Source organism: Bison bison, unplaced genomic scaffold (assembly GCF_000754665.1).
Source record: "Bison bison bison isolate TAMUID 2011002044 unplaced genomic scaffold, Bison_UMD1.0 scf7180017864367, whole genome shotgun sequence".
NCBI lineage: Eukaryota > Metazoa > Chordata > Mammalia > Artiodactyla > Bovidae > Bison > Bison bison.
The window spans coordinates 5,890,979-5,911,604 of NW_011494939.1; the positions used below are offsets into that span (position 1 = coordinate 5,890,979).

At 44.6% G+C, this 20,626-nt stretch overlaps 1 protein-coding gene across 1 annotated transcript in view; it reads right to left on the reverse strand.

Annotated features, from left to right (window-relative positions):
• Nucleotides 1-15,464: 15,464 nt before the first annotated feature.
• LOC105000046 (transmembrane epididymal protein 1-like) overlaps nt 15,465-20,626 on the reverse strand; it is a 29,649-nt gene continuing 24,487 nt past the window's right edge. Inside the window, 1 exon segment of the mRNA XM_010855715.1 lies at nt 15,465-15,576. Within this exon segment, the coding sequence (XP_010854017.1) occupies nt 15,465-15,576 (112 nt within the window).

Sequence of the window (20,626 nt, forward strand, 5' to 3'; positions counted from 1 at the left end):
CCCCCAGAGCGTGCAGGCTTCAGTTGTTGAAGCTCATGTGCTTAGTTGCTCTGTGGCATGTAGAATCTTCCCAGACCAGGGAGCAAACCCGTGTCCCCTGCATTGGCAGGCAGATTCTTATCTACTGTACCACTATACTAGGGAAGTCCTGAACTTGTTTTTTTAAAACTCAAACCTTCTGTAGTCCTTTCTGCCTTCTAAGTGGGTAGCAGCGGAGTCATATTCTTTATACTGGTTGGCAGGGAGAGTTGGGGTGGCAGATAAAAGCAGCGAGACAAGAGGCAACAGGAAGAAGGCCAGAGAAACATTCCATGGAGAGACAGCAGAGGACCTTTTACTATGTACTATGTATCTCACAAGTAATCAATTTTATCACTAGCAGTGAAAGTGAAAGTGTGAGTCATTCAGTTGTGTCTGACTCTTTGTGACCCCATGGACTGGAGCCCACCAGGCTCCTCGGTCCATGAAATTCTCCAGGCTAGAATACTGGAGTGGGTAGCCATTCCCTTCTCCAGAGGATCTTTCCAACCCAGGGATTTGAACCCCAGTCTCCTGTATTGCAGGCAGATTTTTTTGCCTTCTGAGCCACCAGGGATAGCTATTAATTGCATGCAAAAGACACAAGATAATTCCTAGGGAATAGTTTCTTTCTTCCATCTCTATCTCCTTGGCCATCCAGGTCTCCTCTCCAGAGACCCCCTATTACCTATTTCTTACATATAAGAAAATCTTTTAAGAACAGGATGGTCCAAGTTTAAGTTGTTTGCATGGCTATATAGATCAGTGCTTTTCAAACTTTGATCTGCATATGTCTTATCTGGGAGACTTGTTTAACTGCAGTCTCTGATTCAGAAGGTCTAGGGTCAGCCTGAGAGTTTGCATTACTGACAGGCTCCTGGTGATGTGATGCTGTGGGCCCAGAAACACAGGGTGAGTAGCAGTCATTCCACGTTTTCAGCAAATGTGCCATGCCACTCTAAGTTTATTCACTCAACTAATATTTACTGAGCATTTTTTTCGGTGCCAGGCACTGTTCTTGGTTACAGGGACTCAGCAGTGAATTAAACTGACTGAACGTCCTGCCTGTGTAGAGTTTATAATTTAGTGGAGGAGGACAGACAATACACACAATAAGTATATAGTGTGCCAGAAAAAGATGGAGCTATGGGAAAAATAGAGCAGGAACATGGAACTGGGGGTTCTCGGGGAGGAGGATCTGAGTGTAGTTTTAATGAGGATGACCACAGAATGCTCTGGTGAGGAGACATTTGAATAAAGACTTGAAGGAGGGGTGAGAATGAACCATAGATAATGATTTAAAAAAATTGCGAGTGGGCTTAAGTTCCGTACCAGCAGAGAAGGGAAGAGACTTGCCATAATCTGAGATACATGTGAAATCAGTATGTCAGTAGATAAGTAAACTCGGGAGAGCAGATTCTGAGAAAAGGAGCCCCTTGGTATATTAGGGAGAGAAGTGGATCTCCATAAGAACAGAGGATGAGGTCTTGATTGAATTGTATGAAATCCCTTCTTCTAACAGTTGAATTATATACTACATAAAGACGAAGGATGACTAGAGAAAGAGTTAAAGAAATATCTATTACCCAGTACAGTTAGGTCATATGCCTTACTGTGTCAGTTCTGTCTATAAGGTTTGCTTACAAGATACAGCCCATCCAGGCATTTCTGAGTCTGGAAAATGAAGAAGGAAAGAAGTGCTACTCACAACAGGGAAGGAACCTTACGGCAAAATCTCTACCAAGGAAGAGTTTGCAGTTTAAGTACATACTTTGTGGTTGGAAACATTAGAGGCCAAAATGCCACATGAAACGAAGACGTTTTCAGGTTGGCAGCCAAGGAAGGCTGTAGTTGGAAATCTTACTGAATGCCACCTAAAGAAGCACCATGCAAGAGAACTCTGAGGAAAGGAGTTAAAGAGAAAGGAGGGGAGCAGAGGGAAGACGGTGGGGGTAGTACCTGGTCGACTCATCCTGGAAGGGTGGGTTCCAGAGACTGGAGGACCAAAGATGCCTGATTCCTCCCAAATAGCTGGAATCAGACCAGCTTCAGCTTGTCTTCCAGAGGAGCGGGAAGCCTGCTTTGTGTGTGTGTGGCGGGGGCGTTTGGTGGGGAGGCCCAGCACCTCTCCTTCTGACCACCCCACTAGGTCCCAGGAGGTCTAAATCCCATTTACTTCCAGGGCTCACCCCCTCCCCCAAGACAAACATAACTGCACCTGCTGGCTGATGCCTGAAATTCCTTTAGCAGATGTTTTCCCTTCCACAACTGGAAGACGGGAGTTTTAAAATGCAAATGACTGGTTAAGATATTAGGTCACCTGCTAAAGTAGAACTACCAGTCAACAAGTAAATGGTTAGCGTCATATCCTGTTACTTTTTGACAAGGAAAGAGTTAGAAAAAAAGTAGACTGAAAGGGAGGAGGTAAGGAAATAGGGATTTTTGCAGCCCAGCCTGCAGGCAGACAAGGGCTGGGCTATTTACCTTCAATAGCTCCGGGGAGGAATAGTCGCTGTGTGGAGAGGAATTCTGTCCTGCACATCTGTGTGTTCTCCCAGCTTAGTGGGAACTTGGCCACTCAGACATATGATTCACATCAACTGTGTTTTTCATAAGTTTTAGGGTTTTCTTTCCTTTTTTTTTTTTTTTAAGCAAGATTGATGTCATTATGAAGGAACTTTTTCTCATAGGTTCCAACGGAGGTACCACTTAAAATGGCACCAGGCAAGACCTTCAGAAGTAGCTTTTAAATTCTCCCTTCTCTCTTTCAGACTGAGAGGAATGAGAGGACTTCCTGATAGGAACAGAAAGAAGTAGGGTTTTATTTTTATCTGATCATAGATGTAATGATTCTTCAAGAGTGATTCTACATTCTTCAAAATGTAACGTTCTATTTTGGCAAACAGGATGGTATAAAATGAAGGAAATTCAATGTTAATTACTTAATAAAATAAAAATGTCAACTCAGAAAAAGTCCTCATTTACCTTTGATTTTTTCCCTTAAATTTTTTTTCTGCACATGAATAGACCACGATTTCCTTGAACACTTCAGATGGTATTTCTAGTGAATGATCTTTTTTTTTTTAATTACAAAAATAATATTTGCATGAAGTAGAAAATTTGGTTAGAGAAAAAACCCAGGATAAATTCTTTGCAGAGAAAACAAAGTTTTTTGAAGTATTTGCTTCCTTCTGCGGGTTTTGTTGAGTTCACCCTGTGTTTACTGTATTAAATCCCATTTTTCTTTACTTGGCCCCATTTTCACACATCTCCTGAGCTTTTGCAGTGGATGGTCCGGAGCTTGAAGAGAGACAGTGCCTGTTTTTGCCATATCTGGGTACAGCCAGAGACTGGGGCCAAGGGACCAGATGAAAATCCCGAAGATTTTCATCTGAATGCTTTCTCTTTGGGGTAAAGTCGGTCCTCTGGTCTGGCTTTAGCTAGAAAACGGGCCGGGCAGGTACTTGGCGCCTCGGATGAGGAAGGAATGCGTTTGGACGCCTACAGTGGCGCAAGTCGGGGACAGCAGGAGCCGCGAGGGCGCTGGAAAGAGGAGTGAGAGGGAGGCAGGGATGCGCCACCGGCGGGCGGGGCGGGGCGGGGCCGCTCCCCGGGGTCAGTCAAAGGCGGCTCCAAAGCTGGACTGAGTTCTCCCTGCATAACTGTGGTCACCTTAATAGTTTGCAACGTTTGTATTCACTTTGGTTGCCAAGAAGACTCAGCTGAGCGGATTCGGGCTTAGTAGGTGACATTTTGTGAGGAAAAGAGAAGCAGTTGAGAGGGCGGGGTGGGGATGCGGTAGGAGGGACCTGGGGAGCCAGAACAGCCCGCTTTGCTAGTAACCCTTCTGGTCGCTTGACCCCCCCATCACCAGCTTGCTTTGGGAAACTTCACAGTAGAGCTGCATTGAACTAACAGAAGCTTAGTGTCCTGGTGTGAAACCAAGGCCTGACCCTTTTTGATGATGTGATCCTGGGCAAGTCACTTGACGTATCTGAGCCTAAGTTTCCTGCAAAATGGTGAAATAATGGTTAGCTGCATGATTGTTACAAGGACTATAGAGAAGGTCTGTAAGGTGCTTGGCACAGAGCTGGCACTCAATGACTTCGCTGTAATTGGATCTGATGGGTGTGAGAGTCAGTAAGGGGGTGGAAAATGCTAGGCATGCCTATGAAAGGATGAGGTTATGTTCTGGTAGAGGAAACTGAACACTCACATCTCCACTGTTGACGGGATGAAAATGACGACTGTGGGCATGACCACAGCCCTTCCACTGTCAGAGTCCTTCACAGCCAACCTCATCCTCCCTTTTCTTTCCCAGCCCAGAGAAAGCATTCTTTCTTGGTGGGAGTGAGGCTAAGCCCATCTACCTAATCAAGTGGTAAGAGAGTCGGGGCAGGTGTAAAGGTGAGCATGGAGGATTGTGCAGAAGTGTATGTGGGGTGAGAGGGAAGTGGGCACCAGAGTGAAGAGATTCTAACATGTTGCTGTGGGCTGTGTTTATGGGTTTCCTTTAATATGTTTCAAGATAGGAATAAAGATGGAATTCTTTTTTTGTGGTAAAATATATATAACATGGACTTCCTAGGTGGCGCTAGTGGTAAAGAATCTACCTGCCAATGCAGGAGATGCAGGGTCATGCCTAGATTGGGAAGATTCCCTGGAGAAGGAAATGGCAACCCATTCCAGTATTCTTGCCTGGGAAATCCCAGAGGAGCCTGGCAGGCTACAGTCTGTAGCGTCTCAAAGTGTTGGACGTGACTGAAGCGACTTAGCACGCATGCACATATAACATAAATTTTACCATTTTAACCATTTTTAGGTATACAATTCAATGGTGTTAAGGACATGCACAGTGTTGTGCAACCATCATCACAGAACTTTTTCAAGATCCCAAACAGAAACTTTGCACCCATTAAACAAAAACTCCTGAACACCCCCAGCCCCTGGTAACCTTTATTTTGCTTTTTGTCTCTATGAATTTGTCTATTCCAGGTACATTATAGAAGTGGAATCATACAATATTTGCCCCCGTGTCAGTCTTATTTCACTTAACATAATGTTTTCAAGGTTCATCCATGTGTTATAGTCTACATTTTGTTTATTCATTTACCTGACGATGGGTATTTGGGCTGTTTCTACTTTTTGGCTATTGTGGATTGTGCTGCTATCAACATCGGTGTACAGGTATCTGGCTGAGTTCCTGCTTTCAATCTTTGGGCATTTATCTAGAAATGGAATTGCCATATTTGACAGTTATATGATGATTCTAGTGTTTAACTTTGGAATGCCACTTTAAGTGCCTCTTTGTTCTTATTTTGTTTCTCAAATCCTCTTTTTCTGTTATAGTCCCTCCCCTTCTTTATTTATGACATTTTGTTGTTGTTGTTGGAGCAACTGGATTTCTTGTCTTTAAAGAATGATTCACATTTTAGATTTATGTATTCCGTCCTTGCAGTGCTATTATTTTGCTCCTCCATCCCTGTATTTCCTGTAAACTGAAAGTTAAATATAGAGTCTTGATTAGATTCTGGATCATTTTCCACAGGAACATTTCATAGAGGTGCTTTACATTTCCCATTTGATCATATCAGGAGGCACAGATTCTATTTCTTCAATATAAATATACTCTGACAAACAGCATATCTTAAAGGTGATATATGGAATCTAGAAAAATGGTACTGATGAACCAATTTGCAGGGCAGGAATAGAGATGCAGACATAGAGAACAGATTTGTGGACATACAGGGGAAGGAGAGGGTGGGATGATTTGAGAGAGTAGCATTGAAACATATACTTTACCATATGTGGAATAGAGATGATTGTGTGCTGTGTGCCAAGTCGCTTCAGTCAAGTCCAACTCTTTGTGACCCTATGTCTCCTCTGTCCATGGAATTCTCCAGGCAAGAATACTGGAGTGGGCTAGTGGTAGAGAACCTGCACTACCAATGCAGGAGACGTGAGTTTGATCCCTGGGTTGGGAAGATCCCCTGGAGGAGGAAATGGCAACCCCCTCCAGTATTTTTGACTGGTGAACCCCATGTACAAAGGAGCCTGGTGGGTTACAGTTCATGGGGTTGCAAAGAGTTGGACTCCACTGGGCAACTGAGCACTCAGGTAAAACAGGTAACTAGTGGGAAGTTCCATATAACACAGGAATCTCAACCTGGTCCTCTGTGACAACCTAGAGGGGTGGGATGGAGCAGAGATGGGAGAGAGGTGCAAGAGGGAGGGGACATACGTATACTTATGACTGATTCATGTTGTATGGCAGAAACCAGCACAATATTTTAAAGCTTTATCCTCCAATTAAAAATAAAAAATACTCTGAGAAGGAACAAGCCAGGCATCTGGTTTATTAGAACTAGAGTTCTTAGAGCCACATTTCATAGGAAAGGAGTGGGGTTAGGACGTAATGGTCAGCAGCTGCAGCACTTCTTCATAGCATTCCTGGAAAGTGTCCCCTCTCCCGCCCCTTTAACCTCAGATCTTTTCGTTCTAGGAGGAGGTGATTTTGAAGTATTCAGGAGCTGCCTCCCAGGCACCTTGATCTCACTACTGCCTCTGACCCTCACACCGTGGTGTGGAGTCTGGCCCACTTCCTCTTTCAGGGTGATTACTTTTCTGGGTTTCAGGTGCCGCTTGTGTTATGAGTCTCCTTTGGACCTTCTCACCATCCACCCAACTGGTATTACCTCTGTCTGTACACGTGTGAACCTCAAACGTGATTAGAGTTCAAGTTATTTTCCGTGGGTACAGAACACTACTTTAATGTCTCCAAATGTTTTGTGACAGCTTCAGTGGCATAAGGGTACCTGCAGGATGGTGTCATTCAACTCCATAGGCCAAAATATGTGTGTGTGTGTCTACGGTCAATAACAACAATCCCTGAGTGTCAAGATTCTTACTGAAAAACACTTATTTTTCTTTACAATTTCTGCTACATCAGGTATTTAGTACTTACATAATAAAAGTAAAATTAATATAATGTGAAGAAAAATTTTAAAGCATATAAAAAAGCAAAACTAAAATAATCTGTCACCTCAATACCGAGAAATACCTACTATGAAGATTTTGGTACAACCACCGAGACTTTTTCTTGTGCTTATGTATACACATGATTGGGGTCGTCTTGCTTTTCTGGTCACATGTAACAGAAATCATCCTCAGGAAGACTAACCAAAAAGGGAGAAATGTGTTTGGAGGTGCATGGCCTTTTGTGGCTGGAGCTGGGCACTGCTCTCTGCTCTGAACAGCTCTGTGGTCAGTGGACTTCTGGATGGCTCACCATACTTGCTCTGGGGGCCTCCTCCTCCAGCCCTCACCCCTGGTGCATGCAGATGTTCAGGGGAGAGCGTCCATCACCTTTGTTGGCTACCTCTTCCCTCAGGGCTGATGTGTGGTTCAAAATCATTTAGTCTTCTCTGGGCAGAGCTGTGAGCATGAGGGGAGGAATTCTTATTTCCCTGGCATTAAAAAAAATTTTTTTTAATGAAGTATAGCTGATTTTTAATGTTGTGTTCATTTCTTTCCCAGCATTTCTAAAGTCCTCTATACCTAGGATGGGAAAGAAGTAGATCGAGTTGAGTCAAGAAGTGCAGAGAAGGACAAAGCTCTGTCACACGGACACAGCACTCTTGCATTCGGCAGCTCCTGATCAGAGCCGTCCCTCTTTGCTCAAGCGGCTTTGATCTGGAATTCTGTCACTCATTTCTAAATGAGACTGACCAGTATCTCTGATTGTGACTCACCCGCTGCAGTTCCCCGTTTTGGACACTGGTCTTTGCTGCCTTTCCAAGTACAAAGTGGTCTGTACTGTTGGGGCTGGGGGTTTGGATTATAGATCCTCAGTCTCAGCTGTGTTCAGAGAGTTCCCTGGCTGTGATCGAGCCCTACATCCCTGGAGAGGGAATTTAGCCAGAGAATGGAGTCACACAGGAGAATTGTGGCTGCCTGGGTCCCACCTGTGTGGGGGTGTGGGTAGGTAGTTTGGCAGAGGAATTCCCAGACAGAGAGAACCACTGAGAGCCAGGCAGGCACCCTGAGGCATTTCCTAGGGGCCAAAGTACGCTTGTGCGATGATCCATTCTTTTGTGGGCAGCAGTGGTACTGGCGCTACTGAGAACTTGGTTTCTGTTGCTCTGCAAATGCAAGGACTGCCTTTTACTGTGGGCTCCTCCCGTCTGTCTCCTCCTCCGGACCCTCGTGTTTCTTTCCTGGCTCCTCCTCCCCATCCTCTGCTCTAATTAATCAACGCCCTGCCCGGTGGAGACCTTGCCCTCCAGGTCACCGTCTGGTATGGAGACCTGACGTGCATGAACTCCAGTGACACTGAGCCGGGAGTGATGAGAACAATGCCTGAGTCCAGCAGAGACCTGGTGACAGACGTGCTCCCAGCTGGGGTGACAGAGTGGACCTCACAGAGGAGGTGGTATTTGAGCCTGGCTGTGGAGGATCCCTAAGATGTACACGATGCCCTAGGAGGGAAGACCCCAGGTCCTAAGGTGGGGGATTTCAAAGTGAGAGTGTGGGTTCAGTGGAATGGGAGAAGAAATATGAGGTGTGGGGGGATGAGGTTGGACAGAGCCTGGAGAAGGTCTTGGATATCATATGTATCTGTACCGAACAGCCAAGGGCCCCCAAAGTTCAGGGTTGAGAGGATGGCTCGGAGGTAAACTGTGTCCCTGGGCCAGTATAGTCCTTAGATGTAGGCAAGCAGGACTCTGCCCCAGGCAGGGCCTCAGAAGTCTCAGTGCTTCCGACCGCCTGCCTGTGAGTATTCGGAAAACCCACTTGGATGTCTGGGATGGGCTGGGCCGGGTGCCCAGAGCCTAAACTGGTCTTGTGAGGGTTATGGGCTCTAGAAGCCTGTTCCTCAAAATTTTCCGAGTCCCACTTGGATGACTGAGAGCCGGGCTACCTTCCCAGCAGAGCCCGTAGCCAGTCCCAGGACCCACGCGGGCCCCAGGCCCTGGCCCTCCTCTACGCTGACTCTCCGCTCTGGGTATCGGGTGAACCAGATGCCCTGAGGAGTTCTGGAACTCCTACCAATGGTGCCGTCCTGGGGCTTGTGCTGGGACCCCACTTCCTGGAGGGCTGCCTGTGAGTGGATTGCTCCTGCTGGCCGGCACTGTATGTTTGTGTGGGATCACATGAGTTTGAGTCACCCGGGACTCAGGACAAACTCAAGGCTCTGGGCTGCTGCCAGCCCTGGAGCCTGCCTGTGTGTGTCCACGGTCTGGCCTGGCGGGGCTCTAACCACGGGCTGCCTTGGGGCCACAGCGCCCGAGACGGGCGGGGGTGGCAGCGAGTATTCCCTGTGCCCCCTCCCCACCCTGATGGGGGCCTCTACACACCTGTGGGGCATTCTCTGTGGTGGCCCACCCATCTCCTCCCAGGGCTTTCAGACCTGCTTAGCCACAAGGGACCTTTCCCGTGGGGGTCTGCACTTGCTGTGAGGTGATGGGGGACATGAACGAGACTGTTCCTTTTGCTCTGGCCGTGGGCATCTTCACCTTTTCTTCCATGGAGTGTGGAAGGCAGGGCTGTGGCCAACAGGGAAAGAGGTCACATTCTAAAAATACCACGATTATGGGCTAAAGTGTTCCAGAGGGGTCATGGTTGGAAGATGTGCTGTTCTATGTTCACACTGTAAAGTCCCCAGTGGCATATTTAACATAATAGAAAAATAAATAATTGCTTTCCTGCCACCTCCCCAATACTTTGAGTAAGACTTGCATTTGTGATCATTATCAAGGAACCACCTTACAAGCTTTGCGAGAGTCACCAGAAGCCAACACGCAGGGCCGCATTGCAGATGATGCAGTGATGGAGCTTACATTAAATAAATAATATTAGAGAACCAGAGAGGCAGGGTGGTCTCTACTGTTTCAGTATAAATGGGTTCTGAAAAGCCACTGCACTCTGAGTAAACGGTAGCCTTGCTACCGTTTCCTCCCTGTGAGATTTATGAAGTTAGCTAAGAATGACAACCTTGGCCATAAACAATGTGAAGAGATGGTTCCTGTATATTACAGAGAGTCTTCAGTGCTCTAACTGGACAATAAAGAAATACTGAAGTATCTCTTCAATCCATCTGTGTGGCTCCTGTGGGCCCATGAATTTTTGCAGTACATTATCAAATCAAATGGTTGATGTTGATGGGGCTCCACCCAAAATATTTGCCCGAGGTCTGCATTCCTGAGGGGAGGCCCTGCCATGGGCAGCGCTTGAGAGATTTCAGGCCCCAACCCCTCACCCCTTTGGACAGCACCATCCATCCTGGTCTTGAGGGAATGGTCATTCCCCTCCCTTGGGACCAAGGCCTGCATCCTAGGCCTGAGAGCCTGCCTGGTCCTATGCACTGGGTGGACCCAGGAGACAAGAGATGTGTGATGATGGCATAAGAGACCTGGAGCAGGGGGGGAAAAGGTCACAGGCCAAGAGGAGGAAGTTCGTAACAGAAGGCACATGGATCTGTCTCTTTTGGTACCAGGTGAACAGAAGCCAGGCCTCCTCTGAATGCTGCCCTCTCTCACCCTCTGTGGGGGTCACCGGGTCCGGCCAGTTTGCTGCAAGCTGTGTGGCAGGATGGGCTGGGTGGGGCGGGGCTGCTTCACAGGGACTGTGACTCTCAGGATCTTTGGAGTGTTCTTCTTGGGCTGCTTGGACTCTTTCAGGTGGCTCTTCCAGTGTCGTGGCTGGGGGTGAGAACCCTGTCTGCTGGTGTTGGGGGAGCAGACAGATGAGGAGGCTGTGGATGGGTCATTGCTCAGTATTCAAATGTAACCCTGCATTTGACCCCATTTTCAGTGTGGGGCCCTGCCCTCACTCTGCTGGCATGCCAGTCCAGGGACACTCAATTTTACCCTTTCATATAAAAATGCCTCTGGTGTCGGAATAAGGGGAAGCAGGAGATAGGGTGGGGCAGGAAGCGATCTTCAGTTCTCCTGCTCTTGACTCCACCTTCACCGGCATTCTCCCCCTCTCTCCACTTTCACAGGGACCTGGTGCCCCTGATTAGTGAGCCATTGGGCAGCTCTGGGGTATAAAAAGGATTTTTTCTTTACTGCCCCACAGCTCAGGACTGAACTTGCTTGGTTCTGCTTTATTGGTTACCATTTGTCTAACTGCTTTCCAGCTTCCAAAATGTTGCTTTTGACATGTCTCCTGTTCTCTTTACTTATGGGTTTTAATATTAAAAACTTAAAAAAAAGAATTTCAGAAAGCAGTGGAGATGATTGCGTGGGCCCACTCCACTGCCATTAAGCTACCAGAGTGATTCTTCTAACATCTAAATGTGATGATATCTCCCTTCTGTTCAAAAACACTTCCATGGCTCCTGATTGGCAGCAGGGTAAGAAATAGAAATTGAGTACATGGTGTTTTTAAGGCTCTGCCCCAAGTCAGGGTTTACTCCTTTCATGGACCAGACTGCACTTGATTCTATTAATTTTAATGAAACAATTTTAGGATACATAGAGAAAGAAAGAGTTAAAAGTTCACTTTTGGTTCTCTGTTCAATGCCAATGCTAAAACAGTGCGTGGCAGTTACTTGCATAACTTTTTCTTGGGGAAACTTTAATTGCTGAGTGGTACTGGGTCTTGAGCTGACTGGGGTTGGGGGTCAGTGATGGTAGAGTGGTGTGTGTGTGTGTGTTCACACCTGTGGCCTGCAGCCCTGAGTTGGTGCCGGGAATTTCCGGTTTATGTTGCCAGCAATGAGAAGGCAAACTTTTTTTTTTTGGTATTCTTTCCAGGGCATAAATTGCAGCTGGTGATAAAATTTGTTCAATCCACCTCACTCTTAAATCACATCAGACCACACAAATGCTGAGCCTACCTTATCCTATTAGACCTACACCAAAGGGCCAGACTTTCCTCTATATGGCTTGAGAGTTATAACTCCACAGGTGAGTTGGCAGGATCATCTAAGAAACGGCAATCTCCCTTTGGAAGCTGGTGCTCAAAGACAGTGTCAATTTATTTACCTATTACCTTATCAAAGAAAAATACCATCATAAATGTGGCGTCAACAGAGTATAGGACCCCATGGTGACTTTGCTAAGCATCTCTTTAAAAAGGCAATAAAGCCTCTCCTCCCTCTTCCTCAAAACAAGGCTGCACGACCCGGCCAAGCAAGACGGCTGTTCTCTTGCTCTCTGTGTATCTCTGCTCTATCAGCGCCTGTTTCACCAACACCCTACTCTCACCACAGAGCATCCTGCATACTTGCCCCTGCCCTAGTGAATGATCAAAACATCTCCACCAGCTTATCAAAGGAGTGGTGCGAGGTGTGCCCTTCTCCTGGTTTCCCTGGTAACTGATGGGTCAACCTGATCATCAGTTTCCCCATAACTGGTAACCTTTGCCTGCCCTCGGGAGTGAAGCTACCATATCAAGCCTTCCATCAGCTGCACACGGCGGAGTGTTGCTCCAGACCTTGCTTTAAACAAGTAAGCTCCCCATCCACTAGACCATTGATGTTTCTGTCTCTGACTCCAGGCTCTTTCTTTGGTCTTGAAACTGGGCAAGCACAGAGCTCATAGGCCTGGCAGTGCAGCCCAGCAAAGACACATTGGTTTTCCTGTTCAACCACATAGAACTACCCATGCTTGCCAGGCAAGGGCCTACTTTCTTTTTCATTACTTAGTTATTATTTTTAAAAATTAGAATATAAGTGCCTTACAATATTGGTTTCTGCTGTACAACATTAATCAGCTATATGTATACATAAATCCCCTCCCTCTTGAGCCCCACTCCCACCCCATCCTTACCTCTAGGTCATCACAGAGCACTGAGCTGAGTTCCCTGTGCCATACAGCGTCTTCCCCCCAGCTATTTTACACATGGTGGTGTATATTTGTCAATCTTACTCTCTCAATTTGTCCTGCCCTCTCCTTCCTCTCTGGGTCTACAAGTCTGTTCTCTGCATCTCTATTCCTGCCCTGCAAATAGGTTAGTTCATCAGGTTCTACTTTATTTTACATGAGGTTTTGTTCAAGTCTTTTCCCCTCTGTCTGGAATACCTACTCTGATTCTTTTCTATTCCTGCTAGGTTGGCCTACTTGTTGCTTTCTAACACTCTTGTCATCTCACCTCAGAGCCTTGGCACTGGCTATTTATCTGCCTGGACTGTTCCTCCCCCATGTCTCCATGTGGCTTGCCCCTCATTTCATTGTCTCCACTAAAATCCTACCTCTTGGTCATCATTGTAACACCCTCCACCCAAAGACCACCAAGAACCCACCTGCAGTGGAGTCAGTTAGGTTTATTGCTCATTGCAGTAGAGGAGAACACACGCCATGGGGAGCTGCCAGGTCTCAGTACTCGCGGTGGGGGGGCATCAGAAAGGCCTTCCAAGGTTGGGGCTTGTTTCTATCTAGATCCATCTTGGTCACAGAGTGGCCTTGTCTGAAGTTGATGTTCTGTGGGATTGTTTATATTCTGCAGGAGAGTGCCAGAGTCCAGCTGTGAATGCTGGGCCAAGACCTGGACGGCTGTAATTGCTGTTCTCTTTAGCATCATGGAATCCCCAGCACACAGGAGATGGTGGAGGAGAGGGTGGCAGACGGTGAAAAAAAATTTGTTGAACAAATGGATGAAGTTTGTCCTTGGCACATTCTTACTCCACATTCAAGGAACCTCTCTTCTGGAAAGTGTACCTGGTGGTCCTAGGCTGGCCCTGATCTGAGCCTCTCCTGTGCACTGCACCTCTCCTTACAGCAGTCATCTGAGTTCAGTTGAGAGGGTCTGCAGTCAGGCTTCCCACCCTGCTGGGAACTCCTTGAGGGCAGGGGTTGCCTTCCCCTTAGGACCTCAGTGCAAGCACAGAGCAGGTGCCTCATAAGTCACTGACTGACCAGCTGAAAGCCCAGGTTGACTGCACTTGAATTGAAGGCGTGAGTTGCACACTTTGGCAGTGTGTGTTCTGAGAGTATAGTCTGCAGGCCACTGGATGGGAAATAGTTAAATAGGAACCACCGGGGCGCCAGCAGCCAGAGGGTGTGTTTGTGAATTTGTGATTCTCAAGAACAGCTTTAGACTGGAGGACTTTGGCCCTCCTGTGGGGCCTCTGCTGTAACTCCATCTGAGTTTGGTTCTTCCTCAAAAAAATCCTCCCATCTCAGCTACCCAAGACCCAGAAGAGGCTGACTGAAGCCTATAGGTCCCAGAAACAGGATAGGAAGGGGCTATGAGAGCCTAGTCATGTCTAAAACAGGGACCATGTACACAGGAGATGGAGTTATCTGATTATCTGGTTCTATTCTCCTTTGTTGTTGCTGTTCAGTTTCTAAGTCATGTCTGACTCTGAGACACCATGGACTACAGCACTCCAGGCTTCCCTGTCCCTTACTATCTTCTGGAGTTTGCTCAAACTCATGTCCATTGAGCCGGTGATGTTAATCTATCTCATCCTCTGCTGCCCCTTTCTCCTTTTGCCTTCCATCTTTCCCAGCATCAGGGTCTTTTCTAATGAGCTGGCTCTTCGTATCAAGTGGCCAAAATATTGGAACTTCAGCTTCAGCATCAGTCCTTCCAATGAATATTCAGGGTTGATTTCCTTTAGGATTGACTGGTTTGATCTCCTTGAAGTTCAAGGGACTTTCAAAAGCTTTCTCCAGCACCATAGTTTGAAAGCATCAATTCTTTGGCTTCAGCCTTCTTTTGGGTCCAGCTCTCACATCCATACTTTGACTATATGGGCTTTTGCTGGCAAAGTGATTTCTCTGCTTTTTAGTACATTGCCTGGGTTTGTCATAGGTTTTCTTCCAAGGAGCAAGTGTCTTTTAATTTCATGGCTGCAGTCACTGTCTGCAGTGATTTTGGAGCCCAAGAAAAGAAAATCTGTTATTGTTTCCTCTTTTTCCCCATCTATTTGCCATGAAATGATGGGACCAGATGCCATGATCTTCATTTTTTGAATGTTGAGTTTTAAGCTTTTTCCACTCTCTTTTACCCTCATCAAGAGGCTTTTTAGTTTCTCTTCACTTTCTGTCTTTAGAGTGGTTATCACCTGCATATCTGAGGTTGTTAATATTTCTCCCACCAATCTTGATTCCAGCCTGTAGTTCACCCAGCTTGGCATTTCACATGATGTACTCTGCGTATAAGTTAAATAAGCAGGGTGACAATGTTCAGCCTTCTCGTACTTCTTTCCCAGTTTTGAACAAGGTGGGACTAGTGGTAAAGAATCCATTCTCATAGCAACTCATTAAAGTAAGAAAGTCTTACCATTATTTATAGATGAAGAAGCAGTGGCACAGAGGTTTGGTAACCTACCCAGAGACACACAACTAGTGAGTGACAGAGGTGGGATTCAGACTCATGTCTGTCTAATCTCCAAACCCATGTTCTGGACGCCTGCATAGACTGTCTTCCCACAGGCCTTTGTGTGGTCTCAATGAAAGGTGGGGGTCCTCTGACATTTGAATTAAGGAACCCATTCAAATAGCTCTCTGGACCAAGAAGTCCCTAGAAGCAAGGTTCTGATGCTCAGAAGTGCCAGGCAGGAAGTAGCTGCTGTCACAGAACTGGTACAGGTTGGGTGGACTAGGTCTGGCAAAGCAGAAGAGACAGCAGAGAGGACTCCATCCTGAGGCCTGGTGAGAACTTCAGGCTGCCTGTGCCATCTCCACAGGCCCTAGGTCATCCAGGATTGGATGTGCATGAAAGTGAAAGTGAAAGTCGCTCAGTTGTGTCTGACTCTGTGACAAAACCTTAACTCTGGTGGGCATTTCCTTGTCTGTGGGTGCTGCAGCTTCCTCTTGTGGCCACTATGGTCCCAGGCCCCCTTCCTGCTCTTATGCTCAGGCCTTGTTCTATTCTGAGAGAGGATTGGGTGCTACACTAAGATCATGGCATCTGGTCCCATCACTTCATGGCAAATAGATGGGGAAACAGTGGAAACAGTGTCAGACTTTATTTTTGGGGGCTCCAAAATCACTGCAGATGGTGACTGCAGCCATGAAATTAAAAGATGCTTACTCCTTGGAAGGAAAGTTATGACCAACCTAGATAGCATATTCAAAAGCAGAGACATTACTTTGCCAACAAAGGTCCATCTAGTCAATGCTATGGTTTTCTCAGTGGTCATGTATGGAGGTGAAAGTTGGACTGTGAAGAAAGCTGAGCGCCGAAGAATTGATGGTTTTGAACTGTGGTGTTGAAGACTCTTGAGAGTCCCTTGGACTGCAAGGAGATCCAACCAGTCCATTCTAAAGGAGATCAGTCCTGCGTGTTCATTGTAAGGACTGATGCTAAAGCTGAAGCTCCAATACTTGGGCCACCTCATGCGAAGGGTTGACTTGAAAAAGACTCTGATGCTGGGAGGGATTGGGGGCAGGAGAAGAAGGGGACGACAGAGGATGAGATGGCTGGATGACATCACTGACTCGATGGACATGAGTTTGGGTGAACTCTGGGAGTTGGTAATGGACAGGGAGGCCTGGCATGCTGCAATTCATGGGGTCACAAAGAGTCAGACACAACTGAGCGACTAAACTGAATTGAACTGAACTGAAGGCCTTTTCTGCCTGTGGCCTCCCCTTTCAAAGAACAGCTCACAGTATTCCTAGCAAAACCCATGTATAAAAGCCTGCTGAAGTTTTAGAAAATGATCCCCTTTCACATTTAATAAAAGGAAACATGGGTCTTCTTTATAGGTATGGCAACCACACAATTCTGTTCCCAACTTATAGCTGAGATGGCATAGTGAGTTCATGCTGTGGCCTACGCCCTCTGTTCCAAATACAGAGCAATAATAAATAAAATAGAGAAAATGATAAACAAAAGGACATAGTTGGGCCCTAAACCAAGATAGATATCTTTGTGTACCAGAAATGCAATGTGATGAGTAGGGCTGAGGGCCTGGTGGCCTCGGGGTCTAAAAGCAGCAGTAGCTGCCAAAGGCTTAGCTCCTGGTTACAAGCTCTGTGTAGGACAGGGGACAACAGCCAGGCTCCTTGAAGCCAGGGGTGGGGTGAAGCTCCCTATGCTTGTGAAAAGAAGCAAGGAAAAAAATAAAGCCAATTGTCCATGTACAGCCTGGGGCTTAAAATGTGGAAAGATGAAGACAGACTCTTGACTAGGAGCTGAGCCAAGCCACCCTCTGGCTACATGCCTGGGTCTGTGATATCCTCATACCACAGCAGAGTGGGAGCCCTAAAGTGCTATTCTAGAACCTGGTTTTCAACTGGGTCTGGGGGTCCCAGCTCAGGACAGAGACAAAGTGAAAAACAGATATTAAAACAAAATTTTAGAAATTCTCCAACTCACTGAGATTCAAATCAAAATACAAGAAAAATACTTAACGGTAAGAAAAACAGTCACAGAATCAATATTTGGAATTTGAATTTATTCCAGATTAATTTTCTGAAAATCTTGTAAAGAATTAAAAATAGTGTTTTGAATGCCTAAAGAGGCAAATTAAAGTTTAACATTAACAAGAAATGATTGGAGGCAGATAGAAATGAAATGAGAACAAGGAGATACAAAAAGAATTAATTAGAGCTCTTGGAAACAAAAACTTTGATCATTAAAAAATGTAGTAGACAGAATAAATGTAGACTAGATACAAAGAGAGAATTAGTGAATTAGAAGACATTACTTAGGAATGAACACTAATATAGTACGTGGTGACAAAGATTAAAAAATGTGAGAGCAGTTATGAGATGTGAAGGATAGATTGTATGAAGGACAATGTATGTCCAGTAAGAATTTTGGAAGAAAAAAGTGAATAGAGCCACAGTGAAGTAATAAATGAGGGAGTAGTAGCAGAGAATATTTGGGGAGAAATTGCAGATGATCAGATGCAAAGAGAAAAAGACCTTATAGTAGACCCAAAAAGAGAGTATTTACAAAGGAACTTCTGGCCTCAGCAAAAGCCAAGACCAGAGATGGTGGAGTAGAAGCTTCAAAGTCCAACTGGACTTTTATACCAAGTTAACTTGCAGTTAAAATGAAAATAAAAAGAGGCATTTCCATATATACTCTCATTGAAAGAATTGTTATCGGATGTACTTTGAGAAGATAAGATGAACCCAGAAAGAAATGGAAGGGTACAAGAAACAATGTTAACCAAAGAAAGTGATAAAGATACGTTGATAAAGCTAAATGAGCATTGACTATAAGCAAAATTTTAAAATTCTTATTTTTGTTAAAAGTAATACATATTTTTAAAAGTCGCTTAATTCTCAAAGGTTCTAAAGTTGGTCCCCGATGATCCTTGCCTTTTAGTCATACACTTGTGTTGTAACCCCCACAATGAACAGAGCTGACTTGCGCAACCAGTAGGATGTTGCAGAACGTAATGGTGTAGGACATCTGAGGTTACACGATGAAAGACATTCCAGCTTCCACCAGGTTTCCTCTAGGCTTCCTTCTTCTGGGGGAAGGAGACTGCCATGTGGTGAAGACACTCAAGTGGACCCAAGGAAAGGTCTGTGTGGCAAGGAACTGAGGCTTTGTGCTAGTGATCAGCACTGATTGCCAGGCATGCCAGTGGATCAAGGGGAAAGGGGGTCTTCAGTCTTAGCCAAGCTTTCAGATGATTATGGCCCTGGCTGGGCTCTTGACTATGATCTCATGAGAGATTCTCTCATCTCCACCTAGCTAAACTCCTGAATTTCTGACTTACATATATGAAATGAAGTAACAAACATTTATTGTTATTTTAAATTGATTAGTTTTGGGTGATTTGTTATACAATAGATAATTAATACAGGTGTACCTCATTTTATTGCATTTTGCTTTATTGTGCTTCACGGATACTGTGTTTCTTTGTTTTTGTTTTTTACAAATCAAAGGTTTGTGGCAATCCTGCATTGAAAAGTCTATCAGCGTCATTTTCCCAGCAGCATTTGCTCATTTTGTGTCTTTCTGTCACATTTTGGTTATTCTAGCAATATTTTAAGTTTTTTTCATTATTAAGATATCTGTCATGGTGATCTGTGATCAGTGATCTTTGATGTTACTATTGCTAAAAATTACAACTTCTTGAAGTTTCAGATGATAATATTTTTTGTGATCAAGTATTTTAAATTATGGATACATTATTTTTTTATATATAGTGCCATTGCATGCTTAATAGACTACAGTACAGTATAAGCATAACTTTTTTTTTTTTAAGCATAACTTTTATATGTACTAGGAAGCCAGAAATTCATGTGACTTGCTTTATTGCAATGTTTGTTCTCCTGAGGTAGTCTGGAACCAAACCTGCACTATCTCCAAGGTACACCTATATAATTTAAATGAAAATCTGCAGCCCCTTGTTCCCTCTTACTCCATCCCAGTTCCCATCCACTAAAGGCAAACACTTTCAAGGCCCTTTAGCTAGTGTGTTCTTGTTATTTGCCTCCATATTTTTACATGCCTTGTTTATATTTTTCTTATTTTTCATTAAGTATTATATACTGATTTCCTGTTTTGGAAAATGATGCTATTTTTCTCCTTCCCAAATTCTCCAGCATTTCCCTTTCAAAGTAATTATATCATATTTTCTGGTTATTTAGTGCTAATATTAGTATTACCACGTCAGTACTATTCACAGCAAACTTTGAATTGTGAGATGACTACATTTCCTTTCTTCTATCACTTTCTGTTTTCTCTGGTGATAAAAATGGTCTATCTTTTTTTGTTTGATTAGATTTCCATTCCTAGGAGTGACTCTTTCTCAATATGTCTGAATGTGTTAGGTAATCTATTAATTTCATATTTTTCTTGGGGACATCGCCTCCTAGAACCCTTAGTCCCCCTCTTTCTGAACAGGGTGGCTGCACCCAGGCCTGCTGTCCAGCTGTCTTCCTGAGACATTCCTTCTCTGTCACCCTGGGGATTCCCTTTGCCTATAGCCTGTGTCTTATATCTTCCTCTTTCTTGATTTATTCCTTCATTTTGATGGAGTATATTCTCCAGCAGCTTCCTATGCAAGGGTATGTAACACCTAGGCTCAATATTTTTTTAGCATTTTCACCCCTGAAAATGTATATTCTACCATCTCATTTGAATGATAGTTAGGCTGTACAAGTAATTCTGAGTGAGAAATAATTTTCCCTCAGAATTTGAAGGCACTACTCTCTTACATTTTAGCTTCCAGTGTTACTCTTCAGAAGTTCATTGATATTTTGATTTCAGATCCTATATAAGCGTTCTTTCTTCTCCTGGAAAACTCTTGGCCTCTTTTATCCTTATTGTTCTGATATTTAATGATTATATGTTTTGGTGGGATCTTTTTAAAATTATTGTCCTGAGAATGTGGAGATTCTCTTACTCTAGGAAGCTCATGTCCTTTATTAGAAGTCTTTCTTAAATTATTTTTTGATACTTTTCTCTCTCCGTTTTCTCTTTGTAGATTTTTTTATTATTTGAATGTTGGTCTTTCTGGGTTGATCACTTAAAGGTCTTACTTTTCTCAGCTATTTTTAATCTCTCTCAAGTTCAGATTCCTTGGTTTTATTTCTAAACCTTATTCTAAAGTTCCATTTCTCTACTCATATTTTTATTATTCACATATTTCTACTTATCTCTCTGAGGATACTAATTACAGATTTTTAAAGCAATTTTTTTTCCTGTTCTCAAATTGCCTTTATTTCCTAAAAATTCCTTC